General features: G+C 46.6%; 1 protein-coding gene across 1 annotated transcript in view; it reads left to right on the top strand.

Moving 5' to 3' along the window:
• Nucleotides 1–2,020: 2,020 nt before the first annotated feature.
• LOC120991958 (receptor-type tyrosine-protein phosphatase kappa-like) overlaps nucleotides 2,021–13,406 on the top strand; it is a 307,712-nt gene continuing 296,326 nt past the window's right edge. Inside the window, exon 1 of the mRNA XM_040420706.1 lies at nucleotides 2,021–2,179. Coding sequence (XP_040276640.1) covers nucleotides 2,095–2,179 — 85 coding nt within the window. The 5' untranslated portion in view covers nucleotides 2,021–2,094. The remainder of the gene's footprint in view (nucleotides 2,180–13,406) is intronic.

The raw sequence follows: 13,406 nt of genomic DNA, 5'->3' as shown, positions 1-13,406 counted from the left end.
TTGTATTTCAAACCCCTGTGGGCAGTACTATGTTTGTGGTTTAAGAATAAAAGAGGCTGTACGTGAAGTACAGTCAGACCACTGTTTGACCCTCAACACGGAGCCTTGTCTCGTTATTGGGGGGATTCACTGTATGCTGTTAGAGGACCGATTGCCAGGATTGTATGCTTTTCCTGTTCGTCTGCTAGCAGCTATTCGTGAGGTTCCAGTTTGGAGTGCTACTTTGTATCCAGTTCGGGAGTTGGTGTTCTGCAGTAGCTGTGCCTGTCTCTCAGAAAGGGGCACATCGCCTAAACGGATTTTAACCCCTTGTCTGCTTAAACGGTCCGTTACACCCATGAATTGGTTCAGTTCTTCTAAGGATCCTTCCCATATGAACAGTACGTCGTCGCAGTAGCGCATCCAATTATGGACCCGCTCCACACCGACGACGCAACTGTCCTGGGAGATATTCCTTTCCCATGCCCCCAAAAACAGATTCGCATAGGCGGGGGCACAAGTGGCCCCCATTGCCACACCCTGCGTTTGGAGATAATATTTGTCCTTAAACACAAAGAAATTGTGTCGAAGAACAAATTCTAAGAGGTCCAAGATGAGGTTGTTAAATGGTTGCTCCTGATTGTTGCCTCTCAGAAATTCGGCGACTGCCTTCAGACCATCTTCATGCCTGATGCTGGTATATAGGGATTCTACATCAGCAGTGACCAGAAACATATTTTCCTCCATTTCTATATTTTCTAATCTATTCAGGACTGCTGTAGTGTCCTGTACAAAGGAGGTTAAGTTCACTACCAACTGCTGCAGGTGATGGTCAATAAACCTGCATATATTTTCACACAATCCCTCATTTCCGGCCACTATAGAACTGCCCGGTGGATCTTTATTGTTTTTATGTATCTTTGGGATTATGTAAAAGGTGGGAACTCTCGCGTGATTTACCTGTAACATCTCCTTGGGTTTTTTTGTGAGTAGACCCATTGATGAGTAGACCCATTGATGAGTAGACCCATCGATGCACAGACCTATTGATGCACAGACCCATTGATGAGTAGACCCATTGATGCACAGACCTATTGATGCACAGACCCATTGATGCACAGACCCATTGATGAGTAGACCCATTGATGTACAGACCTATTGATGAGTAAACGCATTGATGCACAGACCCATTGAAATGAAAGGTTCAGGATTCAGTCCGGATTCTAGGCATTTGCTTCACGCATCACACCCAGATGAAAAATTCCTTGTGTGAAAGAGGCCTTACATGAGTAATATAGAGAAAACTTCCCCACCTCAGTAGATGAGTAAGGCACAGGAACATGGCCATGATACACCACCCAATCCACTGTCCGCTGCCCTACTGCATCTCCTCCATGGGCCACGAAGAATGGGACGGAAATAAAATCATGGAAAGTGCCATCAGATATAATATGGAGGTATGTGGAAGTGCCATACAGAGGCCTACTTCCCAACTTTGGACGTTCAAAAAGGGACACTTATGGTCTATTGTGTGAAAGATCAGTTTTTCCTGGATAACTATACACTCCAATAGTTTTTTTCTTATGAAATAGAGCAAAAACTATCTGAAAGTAGAGATATCTATAATCTAGATTGCATCAAATAATGAAGTAATATACAAGGTGAGCTGTAATATATAGATAGGAACCAGACAAACAATTTCTGGAGCAATACTGTAAATGTAATAATGAAAATCGATCCCTCAGATCAAAAAGAGGGACATTTATGGAGCAAAGAGGGACTTGAGTCAAAAATAGAGACTGTCCCCCCAAAAGAGGGACACTATCTACAGTAGTATCCATACAAGCTTACATTTTATCTGCAGTCCCATCCAGTGTAGACCCCCAGGTACATAAATCCATGAAGAGCAGTGATGGAGGGCACAGCAGATGTCTAGGTGGAGTAGTTACAATTCATTCAAAGAATTTCCGGGATTTAGAAGATGAGGCAGAGCTGAAGCTAAACCACAAAAGAGGAAGAAAGCAGATCTTCACACATTGCTCGCCACCTCCTCAGTAACTTGGTGATAAACGAGACACTTTACTCAGACCAGAACTGCGAGCGAGACCTCTCACCATGTCACCCATGTGGCCTTGTCTGCTCAGCTTCACCTGCTTGGTCCTGTCTGGATTAGGAGAGGACGACCAGACTGAAGGAGCAGGTAGGGATCTTCTCTGATTCACACTCTTCAGTGTTTGGTTTCTCGTATGTTACGTGATGTTACGCTGCTACCTGTGTGTAGATGATCCTCCATAAGGACAAGACATTGAGCTTCCACCCATGTATACTGCACCCACCTTCTCATGCAGCAGTCTGTGGGGCGTCTGTACATGTTCTCCAACCCTCTGTCCACTCCAACCCAATGTCAGCAGAAGTTAATAAGGCTACAAAAGACATCTTGTAGAATAAATCTATAGCGGCTCTCCATTGTTTTCAAACGTGGTGATGGTGGACTCGCCTCGTCACAGCAGATACAATTTTAGTAAAAAGAAGAAGAAAAACAGGCACTCACCATCTGGATTCTGAATTAAAATGTACAGATATCTTTATTATACTTTAAAATATAAAATATAGAACTTCTGCTTCTGCTCACTGGCTAAGGGAGGCATGTCTTGTATCTCGGCTGTGGATCACTGATCAGTACATGTATATTGTGACAACGCTTCAAATGCGGGTATATTAACAGTAAACAAATAGTACTTCAATTTTTAGGGGAAATATATCAAATATATCAAATATATACCACCTACAATCTAGCAGATGTTGTGCCTATATTTACACCATGAGTTATGAGTGCTCGGTAGCTGAGCACATAATTGAGAGCTGAATACGGAATACGGTATTGTGCATAGAAATGACGAAACTGAGCCAAACGGATCCGTCCTGACACACAATGTAAGTCAAGGTGGACGGATCCACAGCGTTTTGGTGTCCACCTCCAAAGCAGAACGGAGGCAGAACGGAGGCAACTGATGCATTCTGAGCTGATCCTTATCCATTCAGAATGCATTAGAATGCAAACTGATCCGTTTTAGACCTCTGAGCCCTGAACGGATCTCACAAACGGAAACCAAAACGCCAGTGTGAGAGTAGCCTTACAGACTTTGTCTTGGTTCACTGCAGGCTTTAGCACGTAACTCTGTGGCAGGCACAGTCCTCTCTGCTACATCTGTTGCTCTCTGGCTCTGCTGTGCTGACAAGCTGACTGTATAACTTTGCTTGTCTGCTGCACTTTCCTTCTGTAGTCTGACTCTAGCCTAATCCAGGGAAAATCCTCCTGGCTTCAGAGGCTCCAAGCTGTGGCCTCCACATCCAGCAGAGCTAAAGGCAGGCCTGGACTGGCCCACAGGGGTACAGGGGAATCCTCCCGGTGGGCTCTTGAGAAAGTTGGGCCCCTAGTCTCCCACCCCCTGTACCAGTGGCACATAACACATTAGACCTACTGCACTACATACATATATTCCATGTACAGCACCTCCACCAGCCGATGTTCATATAAAAAACCTGATAGATTATATATTATATAGTACGGTGGGCCCCCAAAATAAATTTTACTGGTGGGCCCTAGGTGCCCTAGTCCTACACTGGCTAAAGGTGCTCTAGCTGGCCTAGACAAGGCACGTAAGCTAAACTGACTAGAACTGGCCCCCACCCTCTACATGGCTTGTGGCAAACTGCAAATGGGACTTCTTATGTTTTCAGAAATGGCTTTCTTCTTGCCACTCTTCCATAAAGGCCGGATTTGTGGAGGTCATGGCTAATAGTTGTCCTGTGGACAGACTCTCCCACCTGGGCTGTGGATCTCTGCAGCTCCTCCAGAGTGACCGTGGGCCTCTTAGCTGTTTCTCCAATTAGTGCTCTCCTTGCCTGGTCTGTTGATTGAGGTGAAGAGCCATGTCTTGGTAGCAGAGGTGGACTGGCCATAAACCCTACTGGAAAATTTCCTGGTGGGCCAATGCCCAGGGGGCCACCCAAGCCCTCCTCACGGCCGCCAGCCGGGTACACAGTGATTTGATGCTCTAAGCATTAATTCATGGTAGGAGCATCAGATACTTATGCACTTGCCCAATGGCTGTAAGTGCCCTCCAGAACTCAACTGTATCGTTGTCCTCAGAACGGTGAAACAGTTTAATACTGTGGTGAAGGTGGTAGTATGTTGTGCTGCACTGTGGTGTTCTGCTGGGGCAGTATTTTGCGCTGAACTACAGTTTTGCAGGCCCGTTCTACTTGTGTGGAGCCACCTTCTGTCAATTTGGACAACCTGGGGCCACTTTTAGTTTTTTTTTTTCTTTTTAATCTACTCTAACAAATCTTTGAGGCCTCCACAGAACAGCTGGAGTTAGGCCTATTGCACACGACCGTATGGCTTTTTCAGTGTTTTGTGGTCCGTTTTTCACGGATCCGTTGTTCCGTTTTTTGTTTCTGTTGTGTTTCTGTTCCGTTTTTCCGTTCCGTTTTTCTGTATGGCATGTACAGTATACAGTAATTACATAGATAAAATTGGGCTGGGCATAACATTTTCAATAGATGGTTCAGCAAAAAACGGAACGGAAACGTAAGACATATGGATGCATTCCGTATGTGTTCCATTTTTTTTGCGGACCCATTGACTTGAATGGAGCCACGGAACGTGATTTGCGGGCAATAACAGGACATGTTCTATGTTAGAACGGAACGGAAAAACGGAAATACGGAAACGGAATGCATACGGAGTACATTCCGTTTTTTTTGCGGAACCATTGAAATGAATGGTTCCGTATACGGACCGTATACGGAACGCAAAAAACGTCCATGTGCAGGAGGCCTTATACTGAGAAGACATTACGCACAGGTGGACTCCATTTACTAATGAGGTGACTTTTGAAGGCAGTTTGGTCACACTGGATGTTATTTAGGGGATCAGAGTACAGGGGGCTGAATACTAATGCACGCCGCACTTTTCAGATTTTTATTAAAACTTTTGAAAATTATGTATCATTTTCTTTTTACTTAACACATACTTCTACTTTCTGTTGGTCTATCACATAAAATCCCCAAAAATACATTTACTGTATTTTTCGCCCTATAAGACACGGAGGACAATATGAAAAAATGATTTTTCATTAGACCTGAGATCAGTCCAGCAATCAGACCCCCAATGTTAATGAGACCCCCAATCAGACCTCAACTCAGACCCCAATGTGAATGACCCCCAATCAGACCTCAGATAAATAATACCCCCCCATTCAGACCTCAGATGAAGCCCCCATGCCCCAGATGAAGCCCCCTCTCGTGCTCTGGACGCCGCCGCTCCTCACCTCCTGTGCTGTGACCCTCTTGATTATTTATTTATTTTTCCCTCCACCCGTCCCCGAGCTCTGGAACACAATGACAGCAATAGTAAATGATGTCTGAGTGACACTGACATACAAGGCTGTGGGAAACGCGCGTGTGACGGTAATATACAGCGTGTTTAATATCACACTGCATCAGCACATGTCTTCTGTTGCTTCATATTCCAAAGCTTTCAAAAATTGTCCCTTATCAGAGGTAGATGATGATTAACCACACACGGTGTAATGGGGGGACACAGACAGCAGAGGGCCCCTGTGCAAAGAATGTGCCTGGGCCCCCTCCCCCCCAAGCCAAGTTCTCAACATAACCAATTCCGTCCTAACATTACTTATAACAATACAAAACATACAGTGTCACCGTCATTTTGCAGTAAAAAGATCACAGAGAGGCACGGGGTATTACCAATCATGTTACTGCTCCGTCTCTCTGCTGTCCGGAGCGGGGCTTGGCTCTCTTTCACGCAGTGGATTACCCACACGGGATCCGCTCGTGTGAAAGAGCCCTAAGCCCAATGCATGGCTACACTCACCCAGTCCTAATAAAATCTGGTCCTACCTCATCCAGGGTGTCGCTGGCGTCTGCGTGATGTCCGCTGGATCCAGAACAAGGTCCCTGTGGTGAGAAAAAATAATAATAATCACATAAGGAAGGGATGGCGACTGCCCCTGTGAAATCGCCAGCAGGGGGCGCTGTGCTGGCCTGGAAGACTGAGCCATGCCAATGTATAGCAGGGTAATCTAGTGCTACCATACAGTACTAATGCCCACATTGTGGCCCCTCACAGTAATTAAGCCGTCAAAATAGTTATGTCCTCCTTGTGGCCCCTCAAAGTAGTTATGCCCAGATATGTACCCCTCACAGTAGTTATGCCCAGATATGTGCCCCTCACAGTCATTATGCCAGATATGTGCCTCCCTCACAGTCGTTATAGCCAGATATGTGCCCCTCACAGTAGTTATGCCCAGATATGTGCCTCCCTCACAGTCGTTATAGCCAGATATGTGCCCCCTCACAGTAGTTATGCCCAGATATGTGCCCCCTCAGTCGTTATGGCCAGATATGTGCCTCCCTCACAGCAGTTATGCCAGATATGTGCCCCTAGTTATGCCAGATATGAGCCCCTTACAGCAGTTATGCCAGATGTGCCCCTCACAGTGGTTATACCAGATATGTGCCCATAGCCCATAGTTATGCCAGATATGAGCTGCCTTATAACAGTTATGCCAGATATGTGCCCCTCATAGTAGTTATAGCCAGATATGTGCCCCCTCACAGTAGTTATGCCCAGATATGTGCCTCCCTCACAGTCGTTATAGCCAGATATGTGCCCCCTCACAGTAGTTATGCCCAGATATGTGCCCCCTCAGTCGTTATGGCCAGATATGTGCCTCCCTCACAGCAGTTATGCCAGATATGTGCCCCTAGTTATGCCAGATATGAGCCCCTTACAGCAGTTATGCCAGATGTGCCCCTCACAGTGGTTATACCAGATATGTGCCCATAGCCCATAGTTATGCCAGATATGAGCTGCCTTATAACAGTTATGCCAGATATGTGCCCCTCATAGTAGTTATGCCTATATATCTGTGCCCCTCACAGTAGTTGTTTTACCCAGATATGTGCCCCTCACAGTGGCTCTTTTGTGCCCCCTCACTTTAGTAGTTGCCCCCTTTTTGCAGCTTTATGGGGGGTGGGGGAGCAAAAACGTAATACTTACCTTCTTCCCTGATGACAGGCTCCCACACCCACATTGCGCCGCTGACTGTGCTGGAGGCAGATTCCCGGGCATTCAGCGCTCCTCCCACAGCCACCAGTGCAATGTGCGGCCAGCAGGGGGAGCGCCTGAGCTCTGAATATCAGTGAAGCAGGGAGCGGAGAGGTCTCCCTGCTTCACTATAGAAACTAACAGCCCGACAGTGACGAGAACTGCCAGGCCGGGTGAGTGCGCCCCCCAACCCTCCTCCTCCTTGCCTCTGCGCCACCTGTTTGAAGAGCGCTCTGACTGGGCCCGGCATTCTCACTGTACTTCATGCTGGGCCCGGTCAGAGCGCTCCCATTACATGGGAGTGCAGCGGGCCCCCTCCCCCCGCCAGGCCTGTACGCCCCTGCTTGGGCCCCCCAGGAGAAACTGGGCCCGGGGCAGCTGCCTTTGCCCCGCTTTAAAGACGGCCCGGGGAGTTGCTTATCTCCCCCTGCAGCCGGTAAGAAGGGGCCCCCTCCTGCTCTGGGCCCCTGTGCAACCGAACCGGCTGTCCGCCCCTGGCTTGGGGGACCAAACGTCCAAAAATGATGCCTCGACACGGTCAGGATGCTGCCCGCACAACACGCACAAGTGCTGATTGTCAGAATAAAAAGTGTCTCGTTGCGAACGAGACTAAAAAATTCTCCCTTCAACTTGGGAGCAGCAGCAGTGCAGTGTGGATGTGGAAAGAGTAGGGTAATAAGAGGCACGTGGCCGCAATAGTAGGGGTAGCAGAAGCAGCATAGCATGGAACATACAAGGCAGCAGTCAGCTGTCTATAGGTAGTAATAGTGGTAGTAGTGGCAGATGCGTTGCGCTAATACCGGTGGCAGTAGGAGGAGCAGCAGCAGCCATATGGTTCATATTTTGCAGCAAGGCAGCAGTATGACGGAGGCAGCAGCAGTGGTATAATGGCGGCAGAGACATGATGGAGGCAGCACCCTTATGGAAGATGATGGTTGGCAGGCCGCAGCAGTGGCATGATGGCGGTGGTGGCATAAAGGAGGAAGCAGCAGCATCCGAATTGAAAAGGAATTTGTAGCAGCACTTTCAAAAAAAATTTGAAAATTGTCCACTTGGTGTTGGTGCCAGCGATGATGGGTACCAGCCTGTAGAACCTCCATTACCCAGATATATAATATCTCCACCACAACCTCTTCTATCAGACGCCATGGCCTTTGTGCTCTTACAGTTAAGAGACCCACAGTCTCAATGCTCCTACAGTCATATCTACTGTTTATGGATCATCCAGCTATGATGATCAGGATCATCCAGCCATGTCTATGGAGATCATCCAGCTATGTCTATAAGAATATCCAGCCATGTCTATAGAGATCGTCCAGCCATGTCTATACAGATCATCCAGCTATGTCTATAAGAATATCCAGCCATGTCTATAAGAATATCCAGCCATGTCTATAGAGATCGTCCAGCCATGTCTATGGAGATCGTCCATCCACGTCTATGGAGATCGTCCAGCCATGTCTATGGAGATCATCCAGCCATGTCTATGGAGATCATCCAGCCATGTCTATGGAGATCGTCCAGCCATGTTCATAGAGATCGTCCAGCATGTCTATAGATGTCGTTCAGTCATGTCTATGGACATCGTCCAGCCATGTCTATGGAGATCGTCCAGCCATGTATATGGAGATAGTCCAACCATGTCTATGGAGATCGTCCAGCCATGTCTATGGAGATCGTCTAGCCATGTCTATACATGTCGTCCAGTCATGTCTATGGACATCGTCCAGCCATGTCTATGGAGATCGTCCAGCCATGTCTATAGATATCGTCCAGCCATCTCTATAGATGTCGTTCAGTCATGTCTATGGATATCGTCCAGCCATGTCTATAGAGATCATCCAGCCATGTCTGTGGAGATCATCCAGCCGTGTCTGTGGAGATCATCCAGCCGTGTCTGTGGAGATCATCCAGCCATGTCTATAGAGATCACTCAGCCGTGTGTACACAGATTATTATAATTATTATTATTATTGATAGCGCAATTCATTCCATAGCACTGTACAGTGGCGGAAATAATTATTTGACCCCTCACTGATTTTGTAAGTTTGTCCAATGACAAAGAAATGAAAAGTCTCAGAACAGTATCATTTCAATGGTAGGTTTATTGTAACAGTGGCAGATAGCACATCAAAAGGAAAATCGAAAAAATAACTTTAAATAAAAGATAGCAACTGATTTGCATTTCATTGAGTGAAATAAGTATTTGAACCCTCTAACAAAAAAAGACTTAATACTTGGTGGAAAAACCCTTGTTTGCAAGCACAGAGGTCAAACGTTTCTTGTAATTGATGACCAAGTTTGCGCACATTTTAGGAGGAATGTTGGTCCACTCCTCTTTGCAGATCATCTCTAAATCCCTAAGGTTTCGAGGCTGTCTCTGTGCAACTCTGAGCTTGAGCTCCCTCCATAGGTTTTCGATTGGATTAAGGTCCGGAGACTGACTAGGCCACTCCATGACCTTAATGTGCTTCTTCTTGAGCCACTCCTTTGTTGCCTTTGCTGTATGTTTTGGGTCATTGTCGTGCTGGAACACCCATCCACGACCCATTTTCAGTTTCCTGGCAGAGGGAAGGAGGTTGTCGCTCAGGATTTCACGATACATGGCTCCGTCCATTTTCCCGTTTATGCAAATAAGTTGTCCTGTGCCCTTAGCAGAAAAACACCCCCAAAGCAAAATGTTTCCACCCCCATGCTTGACGGTGGGGACGGTGTTTTGGGGGTCATAGGCAGCATTTTTCTTCCTCCAAACACAGCGAGTTGAGTTAATGCCAAAGAGCTCTATTTTGGTCTCATCAGACCACAGCACCTTCTCCCAGTCACTCTCTGAATCATTCAGGTGTTCATTGGCAAACTTCAGACGGGCCTGCACATGTGCCTTCCTGAGCAGGGGGACCTTGCGAGCCCTGCAGGATTTTAATCCATTGCGGTGTAATGTGTTTCCAATGGTTTTCTTGGTGACTGTGGTCCCTGCTAATTTGAGGTCATTAACTAACTCCTCCCGTGTAGTTCTAGGATGCTTTTTCACCTTTCTCAGAACCATTGACACCCCACGAGGTGAGATCTTGCGTGGAGCCCCAGAGCGAGGTCGATTGATGGTCATTTTGTGCTCCTTCCATTTTCGAACAATCGCACCAACAGTTGTCACCTTCTCTCCCAGCTTCTTGCTAATGGTTTTGTAGCCCATTCCAGCCTTGTGCAGGTCTACAATTTTGTCTCTGACATCCTTGGACAGCTCTTTGGTCTTTCCCATGTTGGAGAGTTTGGAGTCTGCTTGATTGATTGATTCTGTGGACAGGTGTCTTTTATACAGGTGACTAGTTAAGACAGGTGTCCTTAATGAGGGTGACTAATTGAGTAGAAGTGTCTAACCACTCTGTGGGAGCCAGAACTCTTAATGGTTGGTAGGGGTTCAAATACTTATTTCACTCAATGAAATGCAAATCAGTTGCTATCTTTTATTTAAAGTTATTTTTTCGATTTTCCTTTTGATGTGCTATCTGCCACTGTTACAATAAACCTACCATTGAAATGATACTGTTCTGAGACTTTTCATTTCTTTGTCATTGGACAAACTTACAAAATCAGTGAGGGGTCAAATAATTATTTCCGCCACTGTACATATGATAAGCGGTGCACATACATAATGCAAAACAAGTACAAGAAGCATTAACAAGACAAGTTACAGACTGATACAGAAGGAGAGAGGACCCTGCCCATGAGAGCTTACAATCTACAAGGAATGAGAGAAGGACACAGTAGGTGAGGGTAAAGCTGCTCATGGTGGTATAGTGGCAGCAGGTTTACTATATGTAGCCCTTCGGCCGGTAAGGTTCGCGAACACGATCAAATGTTTGCGAACCACAAGTTCGTGGCGGGCCCCATTCACTTTAATGGCAAGCGAACCTGAAAAATCTTCAACTCATATTTGCAGACACAAAATACTTAGTAGAAGTGCGCAAATCATCCCACAACATGGACAGTGACATACTAGAGGGGGATCAATGACAAAAATTCCAACAAAAAATATGTATCTTAATCAGGGGACATTTTTATGTGTCTTAAAGGGAAATTCTCTGAAATGTGCCCTGTTGGAGCCTAGAAAATTTTTATTTTAGGCAAGGAGAGTACAGGCTTTAAAAATTAGGCATTCACCTGACATAAAAGAAATTCTGATTTTGTGTCTCGAGGTCATTCACCGTATAGAAAAGAACAAGTAAGTATGTGGCTGGAGGTAGATTACACGGTGATTAGATATAAATTTTATAGCAGGCCAGTGGACTACAGGCCCCAAAAATTATGCATTCCACAGAAAGAAAAGAACAAGTGATTATGTGGCTGGAGGTATATTAGACGGTCAATGGCTATCAATTTTACTGAAGGCCAGTACAAATACAGGTCAAATACATATGTTTAAAAGAACTTAAAATATTAAATTGTATTAAAAACATGGCTAAGGAAATCCCCCCCCCTTGAAAAAGCCCCTAATGATAATAGTTGAAACACATGGTCATCATAGATGTTGAATTCCTCCGAGGCCCAAAACATTAGGCATTCAACGGACAGAAAAGGCCTTTTATGCCTCATTATTTACATAAGACAGGGATCATTCTTTGTTCTTGGTGTTGTAGGATATGTGTCGGCTGGCATAAGGAAATTCAATTAAACGCGGTCGTCACAGGTATTGAATTCCTCCGAGATCCATGCCAAATTAATTTTTAGAAATGTGAGGTAGTCCACACTGTAGTGAGCTAGGCGAGTGCGTTTATCGGTCACGATCCCCCCTGCTGCGCTGAATGTCCTTTCGGACAGGAAACTCGAGGAGGAGCAAGCCAAGAGTTCCATGGCAAATTGTGCCAGCTCTGGCCACAGGTTAAGCCTGCACACCCAGTAGTCCAGGGGTTCCTCGCTTCCCATAGCGTCCACATTGGCTGTTAACCCAATGTAGTCGGACACCTGTCGGTCTAGGCGTTCCCTGAGGCTGGATCCATAGGGTGGCTGTCGATGGGTTGGCTGCAAGTATAATCTCATATCCGAAGTGACCAACACATCTTCAAACTGCCCTCTTCTTGCATGCACTGTTGGATTGGTACCCACAACTGTTTCTCTGTGAGTGGAAATTCCTCTTCCAGCGCCCGCAAAAGCAGAATGCAGCATTTCTCGAAGCAAGGCCTGGAAGTGCTGCATGTAACATGTCTGCCATTTTGTGTTTGTACCGAGGGTCTAGGTACGTTGCCACCCAGTACTGGTCCTTGCCCTTTATGCTTTTTATACGGGGGTCCCTCTTCAAACACTGGAGCATGAAGGCCCCGATTTGCCCTAAACTGGAAGCGTTGAAGTGGCCTGGCTTCTGCTCATTGTCCAGGATAATGTCGTCCTCGGTCTCCTCCCCCCAGCCACGGACAACACCAGGAATCCCCAAAAAAGTTTAAAGCATGCTCTTCTTGCTCCTCCTCCGCCCCGGCACCATCCTCCTCTGACTCCTCTTCAGACTCCTGTTGACTTGTCTCAGATGGAGTATCCCCCACTGGGAATTCATCCAGCATTGCGACTTCCTCATCTTCCTGCTCCTGCTCCTCGGTGGCTTGATCAATGACACGACGCAATGCATGCTGACATTAGAGATCTCGGAGTAGGCAGCAACAGTGGGGAGCACCCTCCTTGGGCTGATCTGGGTACTGTCGTCAGACTGCTGGGTGGCGACTGTTGATACCTTCTCTTCCTGATCCAATGCCAAGAATGGCTGCACATCTGTAAGATCTTGGAATGGATGAGAAAATAATTCCTCTGACTCGAGCGGAGGGGATATGGTGGTGGTGGAGTCTTTGGGGGTGCACACAGCAGAGAGTGAAGAGGGTGCTGATAGAGAGGATGAAGAGGGTGCAGAAGCGGAAGGCTGAGTGAGACACTCAACCAACTCTGGTGCGTCCTTTGACATAATCGTACGCACCTTCTGCAACTTCCCACTTAGGCTCCGGCCTGGTGCTCCTGCCCGACCCCTACCACCCCTGCGGAACGGCCTGCCTCTTCCTCTGCCTGTCATTTTCAAAATTACCCTGTGCCAAAGTCCCTATAGAAGAGCAGTATTTGTGGGAGACGGTATATCACACCCCTGCTTCAATCAGTTTTTTGGGGGGCAACAGGTATATAACACCAGTTGAAATTATTTGTTCCAATAGCGTTTGCCCCTCTGTATACCTGCGGTATCGCAGCAGAACCGCACACAACTGCCGCACAATACAAATGCACTATAATATACTTTCTATGTTAGAAAGTATATTAAAGTATC

This window comes from Bufo bufo, chromosome 2, assembly GCF_905171765.1.
Source record: "Bufo bufo chromosome 2, aBufBuf1.1, whole genome shotgun sequence".
Taxonomy (NCBI): domain Eukaryota; kingdom Metazoa; phylum Chordata; class Amphibia; order Anura; family Bufonidae; genus Bufo; species Bufo bufo.
This window is presented reverse-complemented; position numbering and strand designations above follow the sequence as displayed.